The sequence below is a fragment of the Atractosteus spatula genome, chromosome 11 (assembly GCF_055471065.1).
Source record: "Atractosteus spatula isolate fAtrSpa1 chromosome 11, fAtrSpa1.hap1, whole genome shotgun sequence".
Lineage (NCBI taxonomy): Eukaryota > Metazoa > Chordata > Actinopteri > Semionotiformes > Lepisosteidae > Atractosteus > Atractosteus spatula.
The window spans coordinates 15,997,119-16,022,638 of NC_142716.1; the positions used below are offsets into that span (position 1 = coordinate 15,997,119).

At 36.1% G+C, this 25,520-nt stretch overlaps 1 protein-coding gene across 2 annotated transcripts; it reads right to left on the reverse strand.

Moving 5' to 3' along the window:
- Positions 1 to 262: 262 nt before the first annotated feature.
- Positions 263 to 5,158, reverse strand: LOC148823628 (uncharacterized). 2 transcript variants are annotated; one of them, XM_088928279.1, is made up of 3 exons: positions 4,755 to 5,158; positions 1,989 to 2,017; positions 263 to 507 (listed from the first exon to the last, which is right to left on the reverse strand). In XM_088928279.1, exons 1-3 carry the CDS (start codon positions 5,156 to 5,158, stop codon positions 263 to 265), a joined length of 678 nt encoding a protein of 225 aa, XP_088784405.1. The 2 variants fall into 2 exon arrangements, with proteins under 2 accessions (XP_088784405.1, XP_088784407.1); XM_088928281.1 differs by lacking the exon at positions 1,989 to 2,017 and having other exon boundaries at positions 263 to 486; positions 4,759 to 5,158.
- Between the last annotated feature and the right edge of the window lie 20,362 nt (positions 5,159 to 25,520).

Sequence of the window (25,520 nt, forward strand, 5' to 3'; positions counted from 1 at the left end):
ATTCAATGTATTTTTTCAAGAAGTCTTAAGACATCAGTGCAAAATAAATTGGCAAATCGTCCTGTCAAAAACGCAAATCGGCGTGATATTCCAAACGCATTAAAAGTCTATCAAATGCAAGTCAGCTGACTGCTGTAAGCAATGAAACTGCATGTCGAATCAGTTCATAATAGGCCTAGCTGTTTCACTGGCAGAAGAAACACAAGCGATTTGCTGTTTTCTTTCTGGAGAATCAAAAGACGATGTGAAAGCTGTAGTGGAACTAGGTGCCACTACACGTTTCGCGGGGTATCTGTAAAGTTTCGTCAATTGTAACAATGAGCTCGTCTGGTGTGATAGCGTTCACGAAGTGATTGTCAGTCATGTGGTTCATCTCCTGTAATTGCGGCTGTTCGTTTATTTCGTTCATTTCGTTCATGCTGTTGGTTATACAGTTTATATCACTCTTGTTGCTGCTGTCGTCCGGACCTGGTCCAAATATCCAGTCTGGAATAATAAAAGAGAAACGCCGCGGTTAAAAGCGTGTTTTAAAAGACCTTTGCTTACAATTCTGATGTAATTCCAGATTCTGCTCAGAATGGCCCCCAAATTTGACTGAAAAAAATGGTTAACCGGACCAAAGGCATAAAACAAGCAGCTCTAGAAGGATTCTTGCACAGATTCAAATTGACTCGTTAGTGTTTCCGTTACGTCTGACACGTCTCCTTGTAAAAAATCTGTAGAATGATGTTACGACGACCTGCTCTTCAAAATTTGTTTTGAAACTCAGACATACTGTATGAAACTCAGACATTTCCTGTGTTCCAGGCTAAAGGTATTCAATTTCCTCAACCTGTCTATAAATGTCAGGCACTTCAAATGTAGAATTAGCCTAGAACTTAAACTGAACTAATTTCAATACAACAATATTCATTTTTGCAGTGATCAAAATAGTCTAAATCAGGTTATATAAAAATTAAGTACTGTACCAATACTGTTATTGATCCAATAATTTATTTAACCCTGTATTCAACCACTTGTGTTTGGACATTGGGACTTTTTTGTTCTATGTCCTATTCATTGAATAGTCCATGACAATACCACTTATGGGTTTTTTTTAGGCTTATTTGATTGGAAAAATCTGGAACCAGCCCTTTTAATTGCATTAATAGTTATTTTTAAAGAATATGATATGTTTTTAAGTCTAATGATGTACATACAGTATATAAAAAATAATCATAATTAAACATGTTTTATACATGAGTGATGAGAATCTTTCCCTAAAGTAGACACAAAGGTTTATACTGTAGATCATTCATAGATATTCATACTATAGGTGAATGTTCTCCTGGGGCTTGTGCATAGTAACAGAAGGTCTATCTAATATCCGATTTGTAATTTTTTTTTTAAAATGTCTCTTTAGAGAAAAAAAGGTTACAGCATTCAGTTATAAGGATGCTAGTAAAATATACAGTACCTGAACCAGTGTTACTGACTGAATACTATAAACTGGTACAGTGGCATGTCACATGAATTAAACAGAAGCTACTAGTATTTCATAAAAGGATCAATTGTGGCCTGCTGAAGTAACTTTCATCTTAAAATGGACTTTTTGAGTGTCACCATTTCGATAGGAAGAGTAGTCTACCATGAACAGTGTCAGGGCAATTTTATATACAGTATATATTTTTGGATTTCATGAGAAATGGCCTTTTTCTCTGCTTTGAAAAAAAAATCACCTTATACAGTAGATCTTACAACCCATGCAAGGTTGCTTGAAAGTCTCAAGAGCTGTGTAAGTGCTTTTCAAAGATTCCTACTGGAATTCTAACTGTCAATGTACAAAATCCATGGCAATTGGCATACTGTTCTGCAAGTGTAGATAGGAATGGTCAGTCATGTGCATGTGTTTTTCCACACCTCTAACAAAAGAAAATGTCACAGACATCATGTGAAAAGCAATCACATACAATTCAGGGTAAATGAACAGTAGCAGCAGTTTTTTTTTTCATCTCCTTCTCCAACCAACTTTCTATTTCTTCTTTTGAACCTGTCCACTACTACTGTACATTACAATCTATCACAGTGCGGAATGTGCATTTTGTGTGCACAAAGATGGGGATCTGTCTTTTATGATTGTAGCCTACATTCAGAAGCAGAGAGGTCTTAAAATTATGTTTATTGTTATTTTAAAACTATCTTAATCACTAAATGTCCCTGTAAAACTAAAGAAACAATGGTCCATTTAATGATGAACTTCATTGTGGAGGATATAATGTACTGTACATACAATGTACTGTATATATATAAGTTGTATTGCTTAAATGAAAAGGTTTTTTGAGAAATCTCACATATAATGAAACAGATTCCCATTATATTTCCAAGACTTGGTAGCAATTTGACTGAATTGGAATAAACACATTTTTCAAAGGTTGCTTTGGGACTTTCTGTATTATGCGATTGGTCACTGCACTTAGTATTAATTGTACATGGTATTCCTGTTCTCCTTTTCAAACAATGCATAATTAATATGGATCTCAGAACAAGACACAGGCTTAAAATGCAACTTTTAAATTATCTTTCTTGAGGGGGAAAGTTGCACATGATTTTCTGGGGGTAATACTGATTTATATAGCAAGAAATGAATTTCTTATGTCACTATTGTGGAGTTTAGAGTGGATTCTAACTGGAGAAAAGAAGGAAACACTTTTAATGTTATTTTCAGCTTTGACAAACAGACCATTATGCTGCTTAAATCAATTAGTGAATTTTGTTTAATAAACTGTTAAGGGATTGTTAATCCAGTTGATTTTTCATTTAGATGCTATTGCTTATTAGCCCTGGAAAAAGAAACGGGTGAGGTACTGTCACATACTGTAACTGCTGTAGATTTAAATGATTGGATTGGAAAGGATGTCTCATAAGTATCTCATATCCAATAAGGAGGTGGGGGGAAATCTGAGGTGTTTTGGGGTTTCAGTCCGTCCAGAATCTATTGAAAATAATTGATTCTTTGGAGTGCAAGAAAAACATTACAGGATGGCAGAAAATGTTAGGAGCCATGATGCCATGACCAACAAATTAAACACATTAACATTGGTCTCAGGGCACTAGATGAACTTTCATTTAAAATAGTTTACTTAAAAAGATTAAAATCATCACCACGACAAGAAAAAAACTGTTGTTTTAACAATTGACACATAATACAACTTACAGTACATACCCTTAACAGCATGCTCTAATTTGAACTGTCATAATTAAAAATGATAATCAGCATGATTACTGAGCAGTAGATTTAAGTTATAATTGTAGTTTTTTTTTTAGTGATGTCTAATTACTATTTATTATTATTGTCTGTACAACATATGTACAGTATGGTGTGAGCTAAATTTAAAATGGAGAAAACTCCTTAGGTAGACTGTGAACAATGAGACAGAGTATTTTCTAAATTCTGTAATATACTGTACAATTGTATTTACACAGCAGCTTGTCGTTTGCAAGTATTTAAATAAAAGAAACTAATGTTCTATTTTTCCACTGTGTAAAGTACAGTACCTTAAGGTCAATCAAGGAAAGCATTTCCAGATAACAGACTACATTAACATAATATGTGAAAAAAATAATGTGGTGGTCCTTATTTTCCTGTATGTATTTTAGTTTTTACCAAAGCTGTTATGTCAGTATTATATTTACAGTTGGATGCTGTAACGAGTTTAAAAGTCGAATCAAGCCCTTTAAAGTCGAGCTGCACTTGCCATATAAAGCATATGAAATTTGTAAAGAAAAAACAATATCAATTATTTTCTTAAAATTTATATAATGAAGGACCTCTAGTAGAACTACATTATGATTGTCGCAAAAATAAAGTTGCGTTGTATAACAAAGGGATCAGATAATACAATGAATATTTATGGATTGTTTAAAAGGTCCTGATGATTCTCCTGATTGTAATATGCTAATGTATGAAAATTACTGTGCATATTTAACCTTTATCTCCTTTTTATGTCCTGTTGTTTGTGCAATAAGAAACTTAAGCAGTATTTCAACATATTTTTGTGCTATCACGGTTCATCACACAGTAAGCCAAATAAAACGGTAAAAATGAAACTGCCAATACACTGTACCTAAGATTGAACTGCAGAACGTTACTGAGATAAGAACAAAGAAAAAGAATTCGAAATAAACTTTTTGAATTTGACACAGTATTTTCATTGAACGTTTATTCTCATTAAAATTTGAAATTCAAAAGTTTGGAGCTCCAAGTCTTATTGGGGGCAAAATCGTGTTACATAAATGAAAGAGCTTTGCCATAGCAGGAGCAGATATTAACCGAATACTAAACATATAAAAAAATAAAATAAGAAATTTCAGTTTTTATGTACTGTTTGTAGAATGTCTTTGGGTTTCAAGGTCAGATTAAATCACTCAATGAGCTGACAAGATTTAAATAGTTTCTGTGAGTGAGACGAAGTTACTGGAATTTTGGGGAATGTTAATTCTACCTGGTTCGATACGCACTTTGAAAAAGTTACTGCGATCACCCATTTAAAACAATCAATGTAAAACCGCCACAGGTTTTCAAACTTGCAATGCGGCTTGCATACAGTTAACTTCCGTAAATTTAAGCGTTTGAAGTGTGCTAAAACTCCTGTATAATATGCGAATTAAAACCACGCAGGATTGTTCCGGAACACAGTGAAAAACAACAAAAAACACTAGGCCAACGCGAAACAGTTATGAAAACTGGAAGAATCCGAATAAAAAAAAACAACAACTCACCGACAAGGTCATGGACCAGGTCCTTGATGAGGTGACCGACGATGGCGTAGGCCACCACCACCACCACGAGTGCTGCCATGACCAAGTATAGCACGGCTTTGGGGAGCGGAATGGCATCCCTGGCTGGTGGTTTGTAGTCCCTGTACAGGAGTTCATTCTCTGAGTAGGAATACTGAAAGAGGTGCTCCAGCCCTGTGGTTTGGTTCGTGGAGTTCAGAGGAGGGTCGTTCACGCTCATGTGTACGAGGTCGGGCTCTAATACGGTGACTACAGTGTTCGTTGTAGCCTCCACTTTTTCAATACCTTGGTGGACCAAACCGGCCGTTTTGTTAACAAGTGGCAAGATCTGCGAAAGGAAATAGCTCCAGTCTTTAATGGCACTAGTGTTGCATAAAATCATGATGCCTTACAGCAGTTACTACTACAATTTCTGCTACCGAAACCAACACTGTTGCTACTTCTTCTATAAAAGATGACAATTATACGTCAAGATAAATTTGAAAAAACAAAACAAGATCACTGTTGCGATATTTTCTCTAACTGCAAAAAGGTTGTTTTTCTAAATAGATGCTCTGTGAGAAAACGCTCCATTGCGGAGATTGTTCTTCAGAGTTGGAATTCAGTTTTCTATCATGTTGTCCTTACATGAAAACAATACCAAGGTTAAATTGAGCATCATTAATGAAATACCGTATGGTTTACAGTATTTTCATCCAGAATGGGAGTTAAGGATATATCCAATCTATAAACTACATAAGAACAGCTCACCTGTATTCCGACATGCAAAAAAAAAATAAAACTCACACAACATCCCGTTTAGAAAGTTATTATACCTTTGTTCATGAAAATAAAACAATAAACGCTCTTGTGTATGTATGTTTCCTTCATACTAGGACAGCTGATATTTAGTTATTCAATCCACACACACAAAAAAAACCCTGTCAAACGTCCTTATCTGTAAAACTCACGCAAGGTTGTTTCAAGATCAACTCTTTGGTCCAGGTGAGTGCAACTTTCCAAATATCCTTGGCATTGTTGAACAGAGCAGAGGCACGTGTGGATTCCTTACGCAAAAACAAGAATTATTGCATCCTTTCCTTCAAGCTTTGAACTCCACTACACTTACTTATCCTTGCTGCGAGAACCTTGTTTTCAAGATGTAGACATTTCCATTTCGTAGCTCTATAGTACGGGAGAAAACCCCCCTAAATTTTACCACCGCTCAGTGTTTTCCCTGGGAGCTCTAGGTAAGTGAACTCGCGGACTGCGCTGCGCCAGTAATGGTGAGATTCCTCAGATGTCTCCTAAATAAACTGCGAGTGGAGCTGTCCAGTGCTGAATTGAGATTAGAGGGATTAGAGCGGAAGCTAGAGAGAAAAACCGCTCTACTTCATCTGCTCCCGTATGGATGTGTATTGCAGTTTACAGTACATAATCAATCCCCGTTACACAACATATTTAGCTGTTCGCTAACTGTGAGAGATGCAAAGTATGCTTTTTATCCAAAATAAATCCAATTGGACACATGCACTATGTACAGTATAATATAGGGTTAAGTAGCCTGCAGGAAAATGCGTTTTATTGTATGTACAGTATCTACATATATTTTTATTAAATTGTTTTATCTTGTTAGTTTCCTCCTCACCTCTTGTGACTTTATGTTTTCCTACTCCCAGCCATTTGTGGGTCTGTTGAATAATTTCAAATAAATGCTAGGGATTTACTAAATAAATCCACTTAAAAACTTCGTGTTATAGAAAATGATTCAGTTGAGATGGCCAGAGACGTCTTGCTATAATTCCACAAGACGTTAATCAAGCACCTCAATCTTAAATCTTAAACAAAGGCTTTAGCGTTCGCTTAATAAGGACTTAATCAACAGATTGCAGACTGGAGTGTGTTTGTGTAACGATGTATTGTATTAGAAAAAAAACGTGTGAGGCAGAGAAAGCCGTCGGGAATTCTAATTACTCGAAGCTCACTGAGGCACAAGAATGATCTGACTTGTATTCTCTCATGCAAAGTGATTCTGGCTCTGGCTAATAAGTGAGTCAAAACGAGAATCCGACGTCTTAGTCAGTAAAGAAAGCAGTGGGGGTGGGGTGAAGGTATTTGTATTAGAGAGAGAATTACTTTACATAGCAACTCTCTCTTTAGAGGTCTCTTGCGAACTCCCGAAAGTTACAGCAGGCTGAAGTCCTCTGTAATCCGGGTCCAACTCACATGTTGCCACAAGATCCTGTCCCAAGATGACCTTCTAGGTGACTACTGAGAGGTTAGAAGGTTTTGTATCACGAAACATTCTTCTCACCCAGCAGTAATCCCCATGTATACTCTACTTTTCATCGTAATGACAGCACGGCTAACTACAAACGTTTTTCTTTGTTTTCTTATTCCGGTTCCTTTAGAATGTACAGTACGTTCACATACTGTAGCTATGAAGGACGGTCTGTTGTTCTGCACGAGAAATGTTATCAGGAGATTTTCAGACCTACTTAACTGATCTAATAAGTTACCACCTTCTATACTCGAAAGGCTTAAAACATTAGAAATTTTAAGAAACCTAGTGTGATTTTTTCCACGTTTCTCTTTTCGCCTCACATCCGTAGGCACACACATCGACTCATAGAGAATGTGAGTTCTCTGGAGATAGCTCCGATAGATAGATACATTTTCACAGCCTTTCTCTAAGATAGCTCCGGCCTTTTCAAATCTGTGAAGACGTTCTGTAGAAACGGACTTCTAGCTCACTTCGCTTATACAAAGTCAAATTTAGCAGCCAGTGGCAGTTACCTGTATTTAGCCCTTATTAGACTGCATAAATGTGTACAGTATATGTGTGTTACAAGGAACACCTTTAAACATTAGGGTGATATGACTCATGGGAATGTACTGTAAGTATTAATTGGCTTTGACTATTTCACAACGATAATATGCACAACTTTAGGTTCTTAAGCAGAGTTCTTAACTGACGTTTTGGAGGGATAATGACAACCAAGTCACTTTTACCCTGCTATTCTAATGAAATTATAATTATTCCCAAAAGCTATGTGTTTTGTATCATAAGTAAACCTCTTTTCGCATTTGCCTTATGCATCCCTTCTCTACCTGTGCCGCTACACCTTGGTTAACTCCTCTGTCTGCATGAGGGTCCCAGTCTCCTTGCCCAGGGCCAAACCTCACTATACCTAAGCACTCAATAAATATCCACAAAAACAACTCTAACTCCTGGGTGGCATGGTGGATGGTGATTAGAACTGCTGTCTCACATTGCTATGGATTCAGGTCCTGGGGTGCTATCAGTGTGGAGTTACTATGCTCTCCCTGTGTTTGCATGGGTTTCCTCTTGGTGCACTGGTTTCCTTCCACAGTCCAAAGACATGCTGGTAGATTAATTGGCTTGAGTGTGTGAGTGTGTGCGTGTCTGTGTCAATGTGTGCCTTGCGATGGATTGGCATCCTGTCCAGGGTGTATTCTGCCTTGCGCCTTTTGCTTGCTGGGTTAAACTCCAGCTCCTTCCATGACACTGTACTGGATGAGTGGATTAGAAGATGTGTTAATGGACATCTAGCTCCTGAGTTTCATTATTTGTGGTGAATTCTGCTTCACATACCATATCTGAAGTTAGCAGCTACAGATGGCTATTTTCACTTGTTATGGCTCATCCACATGACATACACTGTAGTGTAGCTAACTATAATACATAGTCTGTATAATTAAACATTCCATTATCCTGAAAGGTGTTCCTTGTAAAAAAGGATGGGTATACAGTATACTGTATATATGGAAAGAGGGATTTTGAGGTAGTCAGGAAAAGGAGGCAGGGGTGTGATTTGGCCAGTGTTTAATCCTTCAAACACATGCACACATAGGTACATAATAGTGGAGTACTCCATTCCTAAGCATCCACAGAACAAAACGCATTGTAAATAAGACCAGGCACTTGTGTTAGCTGAAATTGCCTTGTGTACCATTGCTTTTGTAATAATGCAATCATGACTGTGAAATGAGTCTGTGCAACAAGAGGAAGGCTTTAATATGCCTCCCTGTCACTTCACTGGCTCTTCACTGTCTGGAGGTCTTTTCCCATTCAGAGCTTCAGTGTCAGGCTGCCTTGGCTCAGGCCTGGCACATTCATCAGATCAGCCCCATCCAGCAGCCCCTGCTGAAAAACTCCTTGTCCTTTTTGTATTATTATTGGCCACCTCTCATTCCAGACGACAGGAGGGATGGATTATTTCTTTCTGATTTACAGACTCTTTTCCACACAACACCTTCAGGTCAGCCCTGGAACAGTTTAAGCTGTGTGTATGTGTGTGTGTGTGGGGGGGGGGCTCCATTGGAAAGTGCACCTGCATGTCCCTTATGCAGAGAACATTTTAAGTGGCAGAAACCTAAGGCAGGTTGGAACATGTCTCCTTCCATTACACAGAGCACTTGAGACAAGACTTTATGTTTCTTCTCTAACACCATCTGACAGTGTTAGTTTTTTTTTCTTTTAAACATAGCATCTGTACCTTCCTAACTCTACTCTGGCAATCAGGGTTTATGCATTAGAGTCCACTAGGGATATAGTTTTTATCGGTGGAGTTATTTTTCAACACAAAACATACTGTAGACATTGTCATTTTACAATGTATGTGCTTTTCCTGAAACACCACCCTACAAAATGTGTTTTCCCTTGGTGCTGTTGCTCTCTGTCCAAGTCACATTCCTTTTTAGTCTCATTGCATGAATGAAAAAAATAGCTTGGTGTCTAAATAATTTAATAGTAATGACTCACCTGGTTGCGACACTGTATCATGCAACAAAAAAACAAAACCCACATCTTGTACAGGTAGGTAATGTATATATGGGGAGGTACTTTTTTCAGTTTATCCAATGAATCATTATCATTTTCATTTTCAATTAGACATCATTGGAGTGGGAAGAATAAATTATTTCACCACATTCTAACTAATATCTATGGAAGCCCGTTTCCGCCAGGGAGTAAAAAAAAAACGCGGTATGGTATCTCGCAATTGCGACTTTGTATCTCAGAATTCCGACTTTAAAAATCAGAATTCCAACTTTATATCTCGCAATTGCGACTTTATATCTCAGAATTGCGACAGGGGAGGGCGGTGCTGTCACCACACTGCAACCAGATCGTACAACCTGTATGTCGGCCGTTCCGTTACACTATATTAATACAGTAAATCGTACAGGATTATAGGATCTATAGGCCTAAAGACTTGTCTTATACAGTGCCCTGATAAAAATCAAATTAATTACACTTATTTTTATGGAATCCCATTTCCGCCAGTAAGGCTTCCATAGTACCCGGATGGAATACTGTAGTGGACGGTGGGCTTTTTAAAAACGTTTTTATTTAAACACCAGAAATACAAAAACGGAGACAGAATTTGAAAAAAAGATAGAGGTAGACACTTCACATCCAGAGGAATTCACAATTATAAAAGCTTATACTTTTTACATATTTCCATTGTATGACTTTTTTTACTTAAAAAATAAGGTCTTCTTTATCTCGGCTGGCAAGACCTGGGTTCGAGCCAATGCAGTGAGGCACGAACTAGGGTGGGAGCGGCAAGGGCACAAGCCCTAGAACCCGAATCCGTTACAATAACAAAAGGACAGACAATGAAATGTGGGCTATTTCTTAGCCGCAAATTTGAGCTAAAAAGTCGTAATTCTGAGTTTTTAAGTCGCAATTCTGAGATATGAAGTCGCAATTCTGAGTTTTTAAGTTGCAATTGCGAGATACTGTATAAAGTCGGAATTCCGAGTTACAAAGTCGCAATTGCGAGATACCATAGCGCGTTTTTTTTACTCCCTGGCGGAAACGGGCTTCCATAAATATCAGATAAAAATGGACAAAAGTTATTTTTTTTCTTTGAAAGGTACAATCAATGCCTCATACAGTATGTATCTATGACTCTTCATCCTAAAAAGAACTATATATTTTCTTACTAAAAACCACATATTGGAAGGTTGAAGCTACTGCAGGTTATTATCCAATTTAATGTATTAGTGACAGTTACTGTACGCAAAGCCTGCGAGTTAGCCAAAAAAGAAGTTAATGGGTAAATAAAAAAATAAAATAAAAACAAACAGTGAGTTGTAATCTATTAGGAATTCTTGAAGGGTTAACCAGAACAAGCAGAACAAGCAGTTTCTATGATAATTCTCACAGAAGTCAAGCTAATGAGATGTCAAAAGCTCCTATCAAAGCAAGTGGACTAATAAGAGGTATTCATGCAATCTTTTAGTTAAATAATACAAAGGATTCCCAAGGCATCTGCCAGCCTCAAATCCAATCCCACGAAAGTCAAGACTGAAGAAAAAAATAATGAATAAAGTTGTATAATGGCTGGAGATACAGTACAGTACATTTAAACAAAGTTGATTTATTACTGCTATTTGTGGATTATGCCTATTTTGTGCTCATTACTACATTGTTTTCTGATTTAATATGTAAGTGACTCCAGATGATAGTTTATTATAGATGTAAAAACAGCATGAATAAAAGATTTGTAAAACACCATAAATAATATTATATAGAAAAGGATAAGAACGTAAAGTAATACTTGGTCCACATTAAATAATTTAATTATCGTAGACAACAGATTTGGTTTTCTTTTTAATCATTTATTCATACAGTGCATTGCAGTCTATGAGAGTTAATTTCAATGAATCAAAGACAGCTTTCTGAGCTTGCTGATATCTACAACACAACGTGATTTTTACATAAATGCCAGAGGCAGACCTCAGTCACTTGTTTCAAGTCACTAGGCTTCATGCTGGTTTCCTGAAATGGTTTTCACCTTTGCCTAATGTAAAAAGAAAAAACAAATTAAACTCAGAATTTATTGATTTGTCTTGATCAATCCACCCATCCATCCATTTTCTAACCACTGTATCCAGTACAAGGTTGTGGGGGAGCTGGAGTCTATCCTGGCAAGCAATGGGCACAAGTTAGGATTCACTGTGAATGGGACACCAGTCCATCACATGATACACACAGACACAAACATAGACACACTCACACCAGGGTCAGTTTTATCAGAAGCCTGTTAACCTACCAGAATGAGTTTGGACTGGGAGAGGAAACCAGAGATACCTGGAGGAAACTCCAAATTTGGGAGAACATGCAAGCTCCACACAGATAGCACCCCAGGTCCAGAACTAAACCAAGTGCCCTAGCACTGTGAGGCAGCAATGCTAACCACTACCCCACTGTACCACACAGTCTTGATTAATTTAAACTTTAATTTGAAATGAAGCTGAATCAGTCACATCTGAAATACAGATAACTTGTATTTGGTCCTGTGGTACTGTACCTGTACACTGTAGTATTATTATAATCATCCATTCATTTTCAATAGTAGCTTGGTCCAATGCATGGTCAAAGTGAGCCAGAGCCTAACCCGACAGATAATGAGAGTTTTTAATTGTCATTATAATTACTACTGTTCCCAATCAGTAGTACTCATTAAATAACAGAGTAGCCAGTATGCATTCTACCTACTGTACAATGGTAATGTTACTGTTTACACATCAAGAATTTACACACTCAGTTCACGCATCAACTTGTTTACACAAGCTATATCACAGTTTACACATTAACATGTTTACAATACTGTTTATACATCAACATGGATGACAAGCAATCCCAAGGAAGTTAAAAATAATGAATGTTGTTTTCTAATGAATCCTGTTTCTGTCATTTATTTGGTGACTGCATAACAAGTGCATAAAGGAGAACTTCTGAAAGGTTCAGTGAGTTTTTTTATAATATGGAATGATATTGCTCTGGAGGCAGCAGCCTGATGGACTATACTGTAGCTTCGTCAATGCCAACGTTTGAAAATTTGCTAGTTGTTCTTGATAACAGCATCAATAGTCAACATTATGTTGAAAACATTTTAAGCCCTGTGCTCCACTCATTAGTACATTAGCATGAGCAACAGTATTACCCCTTAGTATTTCAACAACATTTGCCTTTTTTCTTCTTTCAAGGCCTTCTGCAATTATTATGTCTATCTGCTGCAGCTTTTGCAGAATCAAGTGATACCTAACACATGACCTCTTAATTTTAATCAAAAATGTTTTCTGAACATTTGACAATTTTCTTGAATAAATCCCTTTAGACTCTTTTAAATGTTTATCTTTAATTTAAGAAATGGTATGATTTATATTATATTAAAAGTATCACTACAGGTTTTAAAAATGTAAAAACAATAATTTTTTAGTTTTAATCATTACGTCAGATCATTTGTCATTTAGTCTTTGGATGCATAATGGAATAAAATTCATACTGAAGACTGTCAAAGAAAATGCTCTTATTACAACTGGATAAATTGACCTTACCTTATTCACAAGAACTTTATAGTTAACGCAATATATTTTTCAACCTGTATTATCATGTAAACTTGCCATTCATTTATGAAATAAATATTTTTTTTCAGTGTTCACTAAAAAGTCCTGGGCATGAAGCCACAGAAATTGGAGTTGTGTGTATTCAACTGCAATTTTGTCTGACACTGTGCCATATTCCTTCTCAGAAAGGAAATGCTTCTCAGTGGTGAGGGATCCATATAGTTTTCATGGTTGTCAAAGTGTGGCATTTGCAGATTGCCACAGAAGGTGCCCAGTTGCACTAAAGTACATACAGTATCTTGGGGACTAGCTTCAGACAGCTGAAGTCATTTTATTTGTCTAGGTGATTCTCCTATAGGAGGGATATCCAGCTGTCCTGTACCCTGAGCTACATAACCAAAAGCGTAGGGATTCTGAAAGGCAGTAAAAATGGCATTAAGCAATGGTCCAGCACTTCTGGGGTCTGAAATTTTACACTTGGCTTTGGTAAATGGGCATATTTATTCAAAGGGTCAGAGGTGACAGAAGGGGTGATTTTGAGGAGTTGAGAGCAACGGCAAGGGATGTAAAGCATATAAAAGATGCAAGCTGGCTTAACTTTAAATATACTGTATGTAAAAAAGAATTGGCCATCTGGATATGTAAAAGTCTGAGGAGAGAAAAACAGAAAGATACCACAGGTACAGTAATACACTTTTACTTTTAAATAGTCAGGAGAATGGTACTAAATCCCATTCATCCCAAACCTTAATCAGCTGTTTTTTATTAAATGTAAACTTTAAAAGGATCTGCTTCTGAGTCCAATTGAAATATCTGGCAGTTATTGTCCACATTGTTCCTGTTAAGTTGGAGACAACTTCTCAATTCACTGTCAGGAGCAAAATTCAAATGCTACAGTATGTCTCTTGTCTCTCCTTTCAGTACAGGAGCATTTTCTCTTTTGACAAATCATTACTTTTCTTAGCACAAATATATTATACTAATATCTTATTGCAGATACAGTATGTAGGATATACAGTGTATCCTGTACTGTATATAAAGAGAGCCTGGTAGGAGTAAACAGAATCCCACAGCAGAAAGTAAACTGCGCTTGAGTTGTTATGTCTTGTCAGACACTGTATGACAGTAGTTTAGGTGGGTAACTGTGTCAGCATGCGTAGGCTGCAAAGGAATAAGTAATAGGTTTTTCCCATGCTGAAAAGAGAAGAAAGAAAACACAAGGTTTCGGCTGTGGAATCTTCTTCGGGTGGAACACACATGTTCATACGGGACAATCTACAATGCACTTCTTGTTTAGAAACTTTTGGTTTATGTTAGTTTTGTCATTTGACTCTTATGTTTTTGATTTTGAATGTTTCAGCTTGTGCTCAAAGTCTAGTATATGTTTTGCAAATACTTTTGTGAATTTCCAAAATTCACTGTGCAAGATGAGAACATTTCCTTGATAGAACAACCTACATGTACTGTATAAGCTGAGCATAACACAGCCAAAAAAGAAAATGTTATTCCTTCTGAAAAGTGTGTTTTGTTTTATCTGAAATAGGAGAGAAATTCCTTTATTTCTAGCATAAATTTTAAGCAACACTTGGAAGTATAGAATGTATACATTACAATAAAGATAGAAATTTAAACTGTAGTTGCTGTATGATTCTTACAGTATATTATACTGAATGATCACATTTGAACTGTTTCCATCATAATAATCACACATGTGCCTCACCAAAGGAGAAATCTAATGAAAACAGAAAGCATTTTTCCCTTGAGGAGGCAGAAATAATCAAGTTGGCAAGGAATATATCACACTATCCACAGTTTTTTCTAATCTGTGTAATTTAACTATGACATTTCACACAGAGACAAATATTGGTGCTTTAAATATTTCGTTTGTTGTGACCAATATTTTTTCTAGTACTCCTATAAGATGATTTTTGTTTATAGAATTATTCAGTTTCTCAGCTTTTTATTTCTCTTGTCTTGACAATTCTATTCTATTGGAGAATTGACAGAATTGTTTTACAAACTGCTTTACTTTGTTGTATCCCTGTATTAGAACATTCTTGTTTGACTGGATATTTTATTTGTCAAGGACATTGGCTTGAACTGTCCTGTTGAAACCAACACTATTATATCTGAACATAAATCACAAACAAAACATAAGCTTTGATTTTTCAGGAACTGTATAATAAAATTACTTTTTTTAATTGTAGAATTCTAAAACATCACATGAGAAAATGTGCACAGCTATTTAAATGCATTTACACTTCATCTGACAGGAATAGCAAAGAAACTGTGCATGCATACCTATTATCCAAACAAACATGTTATTAACAAGTAATATCACATACTGTAGGCAGTAAGTACAGTATATTGTTTATATGCAGTATGGGCACTCACATTGCATGAATGATATTTTTTTTTGTATTTTGTTTGACTAATCATCAAACACTAAAAATAGGTTTTCAAAATCGGATTTAATCTTTTATCATTTAATGGTTGTTTAGTTCCCTTGCAAGATTTTAAAAACAATTATTTTTAGATGTTAAACATTATTCTGTTAAATGCCATTATTTTCTTTTGGTGCCATTACACCTATTGTTATTGTATTATTTAAACAGAATTATCCATCTTGTCATATTTCATTAGACTATGACTTGATGAAGAGTGATATTCACACTAGCAATCTCTATGACAAAGTGGTTCAAGTTGTGAATCATGGTGCACAAATCTCTTTGACTAATCACAGGGAAATCCACTTGATTCTCAAAGACAGTTCTGCTGAGATGGTGGGAATTTACCTGGCATGCTGCCTTCTCACAACCTGTGAAAAAAGACCATATACATTTTAACTGTCCAAACAAAACAGGCTATTAATTGTCAGAGAACAGGTAAAATGACCATCGATAAATATTCACATATTATATTATATGTATTTTTAAGCAGTAATAGGTGATCAATATTATAGATCAAAAGGGGCAATATTCTTTTTTTGTTCTTTTTTTCCTGCAATGCAACTTCAGGATTTGTCAGCTTTACATTTTATTCCCATTTTGGCCAAGGGATTACCCCAGCACTCCCTTGAGCCGGAGCATCCGAGCAACCTCAGACAGTACTGATGGGCATTAGGCACAAACTGATGGCACAAAAGCAGTGTCATATCAAGGAATTATACATTAAATAGATGTGCAGTATCTATATAATGCTTGAAATACTTATACATGTTTCTATTCCAAGGTATTCAAAAGAAAGCTAATGTCAGCTGCCTGAATGATTATAGGCCTGTGGCCATGACCTTAGTTATTTTGAAATTTTCCGAGTGACTGGTTTATAACCATCTCTGTCCAGTGTTGAATTAGATCTGTAACAGTTCACGTAAAGGGCCAATAGGTCCATAGAGGATGCTGGTTCTCTTTGCCTTCATTCCATCCTAAAACACCTTGAGGCCCCTTCTATCTATGCACAAGTCCTGTTTATCAGCTACAGCTCATCATTTAATACAATTATGCCTCTAAAGGTGTTTGATAAACTTCGGGGCCTGAGCTTAAATCAGTGCAATGAGCCAATGGGTCCAAGATTTTCTTACTGGTAGGAAGCAGATGATGAAGATGGGTAACATTCTTTTTTACTCTAATTCTAAAAAATGGTGCCTTCCAAGGCTGTGTATTATCACCACTCCTTAACTAGTTATACACAAATGATTGTGTGCCTTCTTCAGAGTCTGTGAATATAATACAATTCACAGATGACACAACATTAGAAGGCTAAATCACTAACAATGACAAAACAGCATATAGAAGTGAGGTCAGTACGCTGTCCAAGTGGTGTAATGAATATAATTTGGAGCTAAACGTTGTTAAGACCAAAGTGCTGGTGGTGGACTTTTGTAGGGGAAGAGGTGATCTCCCACCACTTGTCATTAGTGGCCAGTCTGTGGAGAGAGTGGACTCTTTCAAGTTTCTTGGAATGACCATCTGCCACTTTCACAAGTAGGAAATTAATATCAGCGTCATCATGAAGAAAGCCCATCAGAGGCTGTACTCCCTACAACAGCTGCGAAAGTCTGGAGTTAATCAGGAAGCAATGACACACTTCTATAGAATTGTGATTGAGAGTGTGGTCACCTTCTCAATACCAGTGTGGTAGGGCAATACAACTGCCCAAGAGATGAAAGAGTCATGCACACAGTATCCGATATTATTGGACATGATCTTCCCTCTGTTCCTCTATTTATGAGATCCACATCAAGCGGAGAAACTATCCTCATCCTGCCAGCACCTTTATAAATATCTCCCTTTGAGGAGGAGGTTTCCAAGCATCAAATGTAGTACTGCTCCGAAATAGCACCTATCTACAGGGTATTAGACACCTCAATATGTAGGTATTGGATGTCGCCTTGATTGAATAATGTGCACTGTGCATGTATAAGTGTAATACGTTTTTGTTTGTTTTTTTTTGTGTAAGTGTAATATGTGTTTTGTTGTTTTGCTGTTTTTTTTATCTTGGCTGTCCTGGAGCAAATACCAGTCAACTTTGTTGACATGGCCATAAAGAATTGAATTGAATCGAAAACGTTTGCCAGTGGAATACTTTTACACATTTTGAAGCTCCTCATCAGACAATTTATGAGTGTGCAGTTCTGTGATACAGCTCTCGGGTGTAGGATCCACAGATTCCTTACAAAGAAATTATTATTAATTGTGAAACAAAGCAGTGTCCTTTGCCTTTCCACAACTCAATGTGAGACTGTGATTGTGCTCAGTGATAGAATTTTCCTAATTCTGTAAGCCATGGATTGCTCCTTGATTCATATTTTCATATTTATAAGTCATTCAGATGTGAGGTTCAGAAGGGGAAAAGGCACACAATACCACAGAATCGAACATTGAATAAATTAGTTGATACATCAGTAATGATACTTAAAGTCTCCAGGAAAATTAGAAGGAATTTTATATAACTCACATTTTTCAATTCTTAATGGACTGCTTTTGGATCTCATTGCTCATGGCTGTTTTGGATTAGATAATTCTTTACCAATCTAAGCAAAGGCTCTAACAAGAATAGTTCAGACGAAAGACTTCACTATTCCTATTGCCAGAAAATATACAAGTGAATCAAAACTAGCATTAGGCCTGCATGGGCCAGTTGATGATGGGTAGTGGATTTAAGCTGGATAATCTTTCTGGAACCTACATTTTATATTTAGTCAACAGTGAATAATGTGCAACAACCAACATTTATTTAATACCTTACTTTAAGAGCTCTTGCATTTATAGAAGGCTGAGTTCTACAGATCATGACAATCGAAGACAATTACAGTAAATAATAATACACTGAAAAGTACAATAGATTCTCTGCAGAAGTTGGTAGGAGACAGAAGAAAGTTAGAACAATGAAATAACAAGACATGACAGTCTGGCCTATACTGACAGACAGGTTATTATGCTATTTAAAATTAGTATTTTAAACAATAGTCTTCAGTTAGTGATATAGCTATCAATGGCTAGGACAGAAAAACAAGTTTGTGATATGAAACAGAGCTCTGTGTTACTCAGAACGGAGCCATTTTCCTGGTCTGATCCTAGCTGATGACAGTGGTGTGATCAGATGGGGGGATTAGGATCAGATGGAGAGAGCTTTAACAATTCGCTCTTAGGAACGAAATGACTTTCCATCATTGTGCGGGGATGAGGGATAGAGAAGGGAAAAGGTTATTATATAGCAGGAAAGGATACAGCAGTCATTTCTACCTAAAAGCAAAGCAAAAATAGGATTGTCTGTGTCTCAAGCTCACTGACAACTTTACCAGGGTCAGCCTGATTATCCAAGCAAAGAGTGAGAGTGATTCATCAGGGAAGCCTGTTAAGCACTTCCCCGTAATTGTTTATTATACTGAAGCTTGTGATCACGAAACTACATCTTCCTCTGTCATCTGAAATAGCTCTGATTAGCTCTGATTGCACTGCTTTGTACCTAGTATATCTGTTTCTTTTCCTTCTCCAATTTTCCATTTCATTCTTCTGTCTAGAGCTGAAGCGTATGATAAAATTAAAAAACAAACTAAGAAGATGGTCTCTTCAAATCTTGATAACAGTTTTAATCATATCTCTTTGATTTCACACTGTAGGATAAGGTTAAGACTTTTTTCAGCAAGTTCAATTAAAAGCACTACAGTACATATAAAAATACAGGATGAAGGGTGGATTTACTTTTTTATCTGAATTATTAAATAGTTTGATCTAGTTCTGTATTTAAAAAAATATGAAAATAAAGAGTGTACACATCATTTTGATGTCTCACCCTAATTCTTCAAAAGCCCAACATTTTTCTTGTTTACATTTCTGTTACACAATCATGGAATAAGAACAAATCTCTCAGCCTAAGAAAGAAGTAAGGTTAATATAGGAACAAGTAATAGGTTTATTCCATGCTGAAAAAAAGAAGAAAGAGAACACAACGTTTCGGCCGTGGAGCCTTCTTCAGGTGTCAGCTGTGAAGAGACGGAATGCTGGTTTAGTGAGAGAAGCGGGCAAGTGGCCCAGGGAGGAAGAGAAGGTATGACGAAGAGATCTAGAAAAAGATTTGGAGGAAGGCATAGTGGGTCGCAGCAGCTGTAGGCGGTAGTAGTTCAGGTGGGTAGCTGCGTCAGCATGCGTAGACTGCAAAGGAACAAGTAATAGGTTTATTCCATGCTGAAAAAAAGAAGAAAGAGAACACAACAGCCGAAACGTTGTGTTCTCTTTCTTCTTTTTTTCAGCATGGAATAAACCTATTACTTGTTCCTTTGCAGCCTACGCATGCTGACGCAGCTACCCACCTGAACTACTGTAAGGTTAATATGATGAGTTAGATAGACATTTGATGTTTGCATTTTACACCATTTTTGCTAATAAATGAAATTTAAATGTACTGTACAAAAGCAAAGAGAAATCACAGCAGAGATAAAAAGGAAAAATCAGGGGATTGGTGTGGAATCTCAGTTAAAGTTTAGTAAAATACAAAACAAATTTGGGAAAAAAACAAAAGAGCCCTGAAGATTCATATGTTAGGTACGAATTTATAGCCATATGGAAGGCATGTACAAAACTGATTAAAAAATAAATAATAAATAAATAAATTATACTCATTTCAATTTTTTAGTATTTTCACATTTGTCAAAGTAGCTGACATTTCCTCTGTTGTTTGAAAAAGAAATTAAATGGGCCCTTTTAATGAAATAGGCCATTGAGAATACCATGCTTGAGATGCTATTTATCCTATTTTTGTTGAATGTGCGCAACAAAGACCTTTGCATATCAGGTGACTAGATAAAGCTCTAAAGTGATTTTATTATTTTAAATATGGGATTCTGTCCTATATGATCGGATAAAAACTATGCCCAAAAATAATTCCCTGGTACACTAAATGCTTCCAAAGTAATTGCTGTGCAAAGGAGCCAGAACATTTAATCTAATCCTTAAATGGATTACAATTTTGAATGAGTACAGAGCAAATGTTGGTTCAGGGGATTTGTGGAAGTATCCAAAGTTTGCAAATAAATAAATACAAATAAATAGAAATATTTGTATTTCCTTCTCTTACATTACTGTACCTTTACAAGTGATAAAATTTTATATATATAAATACTGTATATACAGTACAGTATATATAGATATTTCATAGCTGCGTCAGCATGCGTAGGCTGCAAAGGAACAAGTAATAGGTTTATTCCATGCTGAAAAAAAGAAGAAAGAAAACACAACATTTCGGCCGTGGAGCCTTCTTCAGGTGTGAGCTCAGCCTTGATATTTCATATATGTTTTAGAGAAAATCAAGGTTCAGCCTTAACTAAACTTAAATAAACCTTGTAAATCATTGTAAATGCGATCAGTGTTCTTGAAAAAAAAATCACTGTTGCTTTTCTTAACCTGGAATACTTACAATAACTACATATTATTTAAATGTACTAGGTTTATTTCCTTTTAAAAGCAAAAGCTCTGTACAATTGTATCACTTTGGATAAGATGAATCCATTGTGAATTGTCAGAATAAAAAACATACAGTACCTTCTAGAATTCACAATATTGCAGTATAGAAATAGTAGGATTTATAGATGGAAATTAAGAGGAACTTTCAACAATCTTCATGAGTTTATTGATTTTCTTATGGTGAAATGAAATTCGCTCGACATCCATTAGACTTTAAATCAAATCATTCATTTCCTGCACATGACTTAGTTTAATTCTAATCATCTGCAGTGTGTCTTGTGCAATACAAAAAATACTGCTCTATCAGCATTTAAGACTACACCTTGCTCCAGCTGTTACACAGCACTGTATTTAATTGCATTGCTGTGTTCTTTAATTAGCAGGAGCTTCTGTTTATGAAACAGTAATCACCACAATTTATGAGTCCTGCTTTGGTATCATACTGAATTAGTTTTATTGACCTACTCATTTGTTTTTAATCAGAATAAAAGCAGTTTTACATTCAATTCTCCAACAACGCTATTTAAATAATATTGTTGTCTTCAGTTAAAAATGGAGAGAGAGAGGTGGGAGATAACAGTTTATAAAAAACTATAAATTAAGTATTGTCTTACTTTAGGAAAAGTTGTGAGAGTCAAAGTGAAGTTTTAAAGTCTGCCATGCATTGCACTGAATTTATTTTGTGCTTTGCAACATTTTATCATTGTTAACACTTTTGCAGAAGATGTATCAGAGTCTTATTATATTTTATTTTGTATCTCAAAGCTCTGATGCAATATTACCAAATACTCTTGCAATGTGCTGCACAGCAAAAACGTAAAATTATGGTTGTATAGCACAGACAGGCATGGTAAACATACTGCAGAGCTTGGGAAATAAAAATGGAGCAAAGTTAATGCATGATATACCCAAGCATCCCAAAAGCCAGAAGAAATAATATAGTATAAAAAGTAAACTGTAATGCAGCTTTTACAGTGGTAAACTGTCAAGGAGTATGTCCTAATCTTGACTGAAAACTACACTGAAGAACACAATTTTGGTTAACAAGGCAAAGAGGGCAAGAGAAAGAAGAAAAAAGAAAATGAGAAAGAAAACATGTAGCCATAACTATGAAGGATAGCCCGGCAGATTTATTTCACCAGAGAACCCGGGTCGCATGTGGCTTCATTTGTTATTCCAGACACGGTGTGGAGAGGTCCGCTCTGCTGTACAGGGTTAATGTGATTGTAGAGAGGAATAACAAGGTGACTCTAAACGGTGTCCCTGAGGGAGGGCTGTCTCTCCCGACTCTGTGTTCATCAGGGTGGTTGCCTGCAAGCACTTCGGAGCATGCAACTCAAATTCTTAAACCTAATGGGACAACTTCAATATTTAAAATTAAACAGCCATATCATTTGGGTTCAACCATTTTTCTTATTATTTCAGGAGCTTAGAAAATGTCTCTGGAAGGATTCAATTTTGACATCAGGTTTCTTTTTGAAGATATTTGACACAAATGCAGGAAGATGTATTTTATTGATTGTTTTACAGAAAATATGAATTACCGCTGTTTACAGATCTATCTGTAAATAACACTACAACCAAAAAAACTACACATAATAATTATAATTTTTCAATAACCTGGAATGTTTGAAAACACCCCGTTCAGCCAATTTCATTCCTTATTTTCATTTAGCTTTTTCAAAGATACAATTCTGGAGTTACTACTTAGAATTCAACCTCCTGTCTGGGTTGCTAAACATCAGTAGAATAATATACTGTAAGCATTTCCTCTTTAAAATTAGTACACTCCACTACAGTATGACAAAAAGTAGTAAATACTGTAACATTTTGGTCACCATATTGCCGTTCTGTACTAAGACCAGAGTAAAGCAACTAGAATAATTCCTGGATTTAAAATAAAGTCCTGCACTCGTCAAAAGTTTTTTGTCTTGAAAATAAAGGGGAATGAGGGAACTTAATTCATGTATTGAAAACCTTTCAGATTGGCTTTGACAAAGTTACCACAATGAACTTCTTCATAATCAACAATGCAACACAAACCAGAAGACACAACTGTAAACAAGAGAGAAATGCATTTAAAATTGAGAGCAGGAGGCACTGTTTTACACAAAGAGTCTGGGTCTGTTGAAGTTGATATCCTGGCTTCTTTTGAGAAAAGGCAGGATGAGAGACATGAATGACCTAGTTTTCTAGCAACCAAATGATGCAGATAGGCTGAACGCCACACTCCCAGGTATGCGAATGTTATGTGTCAAGAGAGTGCTGTTTATGCCAATATCATTTATCACACAGTCAAAAACAATTGGGTCTACACTTGCATGTTCAATGGTATCTATACTATATACAGAAAGGTAAGGGTGGCAGAACATTGTTGTTGACTCAAGGTTCTTGAAGCATATGTACAGTTTCTCACTTGCAGTTTTCTTATGCATAGTTTCTGACAGCCACCACTTATTGAACTTTTGATGGCACTGGTACTTTTTAAAATTGCTGTGACTGGTGTCTGAACCTCAGGATCTCTAGAAGTGGTTATGAGAACAGCTGGCTTGAGCTTAAGGTCTGTTTCCAGGTCCTACAGTGATTGTTAAATATCATACAGTATGTATTCAATGGAAAAAAAAATGAACAGTAATGTATCCATTTTAATGTGCTTTTTTGTATTCCACTCTTCATTTGTGGAACACTGCCTTCTAAACCTCAGTTTAGAGGGATCTGTAATGGTGCAGACAAGCCTGGCTGAAGAACTGCAATCAATCTGCAACATGTCTTTGCCTCATTTCTGTTGTGGTCTAGAACCTAAACTTAGAATGCAATCATTTTATGTGAAGCTTAATTTTTACCCATTTCTTCAGCAGTGTTCTGTTTGTGAGGGTATTCATCTTTTCTGGTCTAGAGTCCAAAAACAAGCAATTTAGTAAGTAAAAGGGCTGAAACAAGAGAACTAATAATATACTGTAGTGTGTTTCTTGACAAAGACATTTTTGAAAAGTTATAGATCCTTTGAAACAGTGCAATTTATGGAATTGCTAATAAAATGCAGCCTGCATTATGAAAATCAATGCGGAACCTGTGTATAATTTCTTAAGGGTGGGGGCATTGGAATTTTATAGCAGCTAGGAAAAAATAACCTGTCATTCAAGCAAGGATGAAACAGGAATTCTGCAGGGTGCTTTCTTTGTAAAGCAACAAGCAACTCTAGATAAGTGTTTATTCAATCTCAGAACTAAGGTTGAGCTGTCCTTTAAACCCACAAAGCACTGTCAGTCTGAATTGCTGGCGGGGCTGTGTGGGCTGGGCAGAGCTGTTCATCAACCCTGCTATTTGGCATGTACAAGCCTAAGAGGATGGCCCACAATGCTCTGAGAAATGACAACTGAAGGTTAATAACAACGTTAATAAGAATTATAGAAAATGTGCAAATCATGGGAAAGTGGGTGGCACTACTTTGCCTCACTTAGAAGGGAAATTAGAAACTATAAATCCCATCAATCCTGCTGATGCCTTTCTGAGCAGAAAGACAATGCAACAGGGAGATGATTCCACTAAGTAGGGAACGTGCTAGTCCCCCATCAGACCAGGGGAATGATTCATCCGTTATCATATTTTAAACTTCTAAACCATTAATAGGGAGATGTTTTAAGCATTCTTCTCAACGGGAAGAAAAATATGCTTCTTGGTTTCTGTTGGTAATTATAAAGGATAATGGACTCCTTAGTCCATTAAATAGGCTAATTTATTCAAGGGGAAATCACCTAAAGGAGCTAAATAAATTAGATTTTTCCCCAGATTTTTTTTCAAAATTATCTAGAAATAATTTGAGGTAAAAAATGAGTGAAAGAGTGAAAATGAGTTTTGAGCTTTGACATTAGTCCAGAGTTATTATATGATTTATTTGTTGAGTAAATCATTTACATTCAATCTTCTGATTCAGAAAATGGCAAGTTTATTTTATTGCTTTTTTTAAACACAGACATTTTAGTTTTGTATGTCTATTGCAAAGGATAAACACAATTGTAACAACAGAGTCGCAGACATGATAAAATTGCATACCTAATTAGAGCAGAATATTATGTACAATTTTCCAAATTACTATACGTATTAAAATTAGTTATTCAAATTTCACATATGTGAAGACTCATATTTGAACTTTAAAAAATGCATTACTTTATAACAGATTAGAGAAATTGTTACCAAATGTTGGTTTATTTTTGCCAAGCATTTTATTGAAGTTATTTAAACATTTTAACTTACCAGATAAACCCTTTTCATGGATGAGAAAGTAATCCAGATTGAAGGAGGCTGTAAGAAAATTCACTACCACAGGATATTAGATTGAAGCGGTCACAAACTTACACACAGTACCTTCTTTGAATGCAGACATTTTTAACATTCCAGCTATATTTCTGCTTTTTATCCTGA

Excerpts from the sequence above, each read along its gene's own strand:
- LOC148823628 (XM_088928279.1), bottom strand. The coding sequence starts at position 5,158 with ATGATTTTATGCAACACTAGTGCCATTAAAGACTGGAGCTATTTCCTT. Across the intron at positions 2,018-4,754 it reads GTCCATGACCTTGTCGGTGA|AAATAGAAAGTTGGTTGGAG; the intron begins GTTGTTGTTTTT and ends GTTCAAAAGAAG. Across the intron at positions 508-1,988 it reads GTTGGTTGGAGAAGGAGATG|GTTTCTCTTTTATTATTCCA; the intron begins AAAAAAAAAACT and ends TTTAACCGCGGC.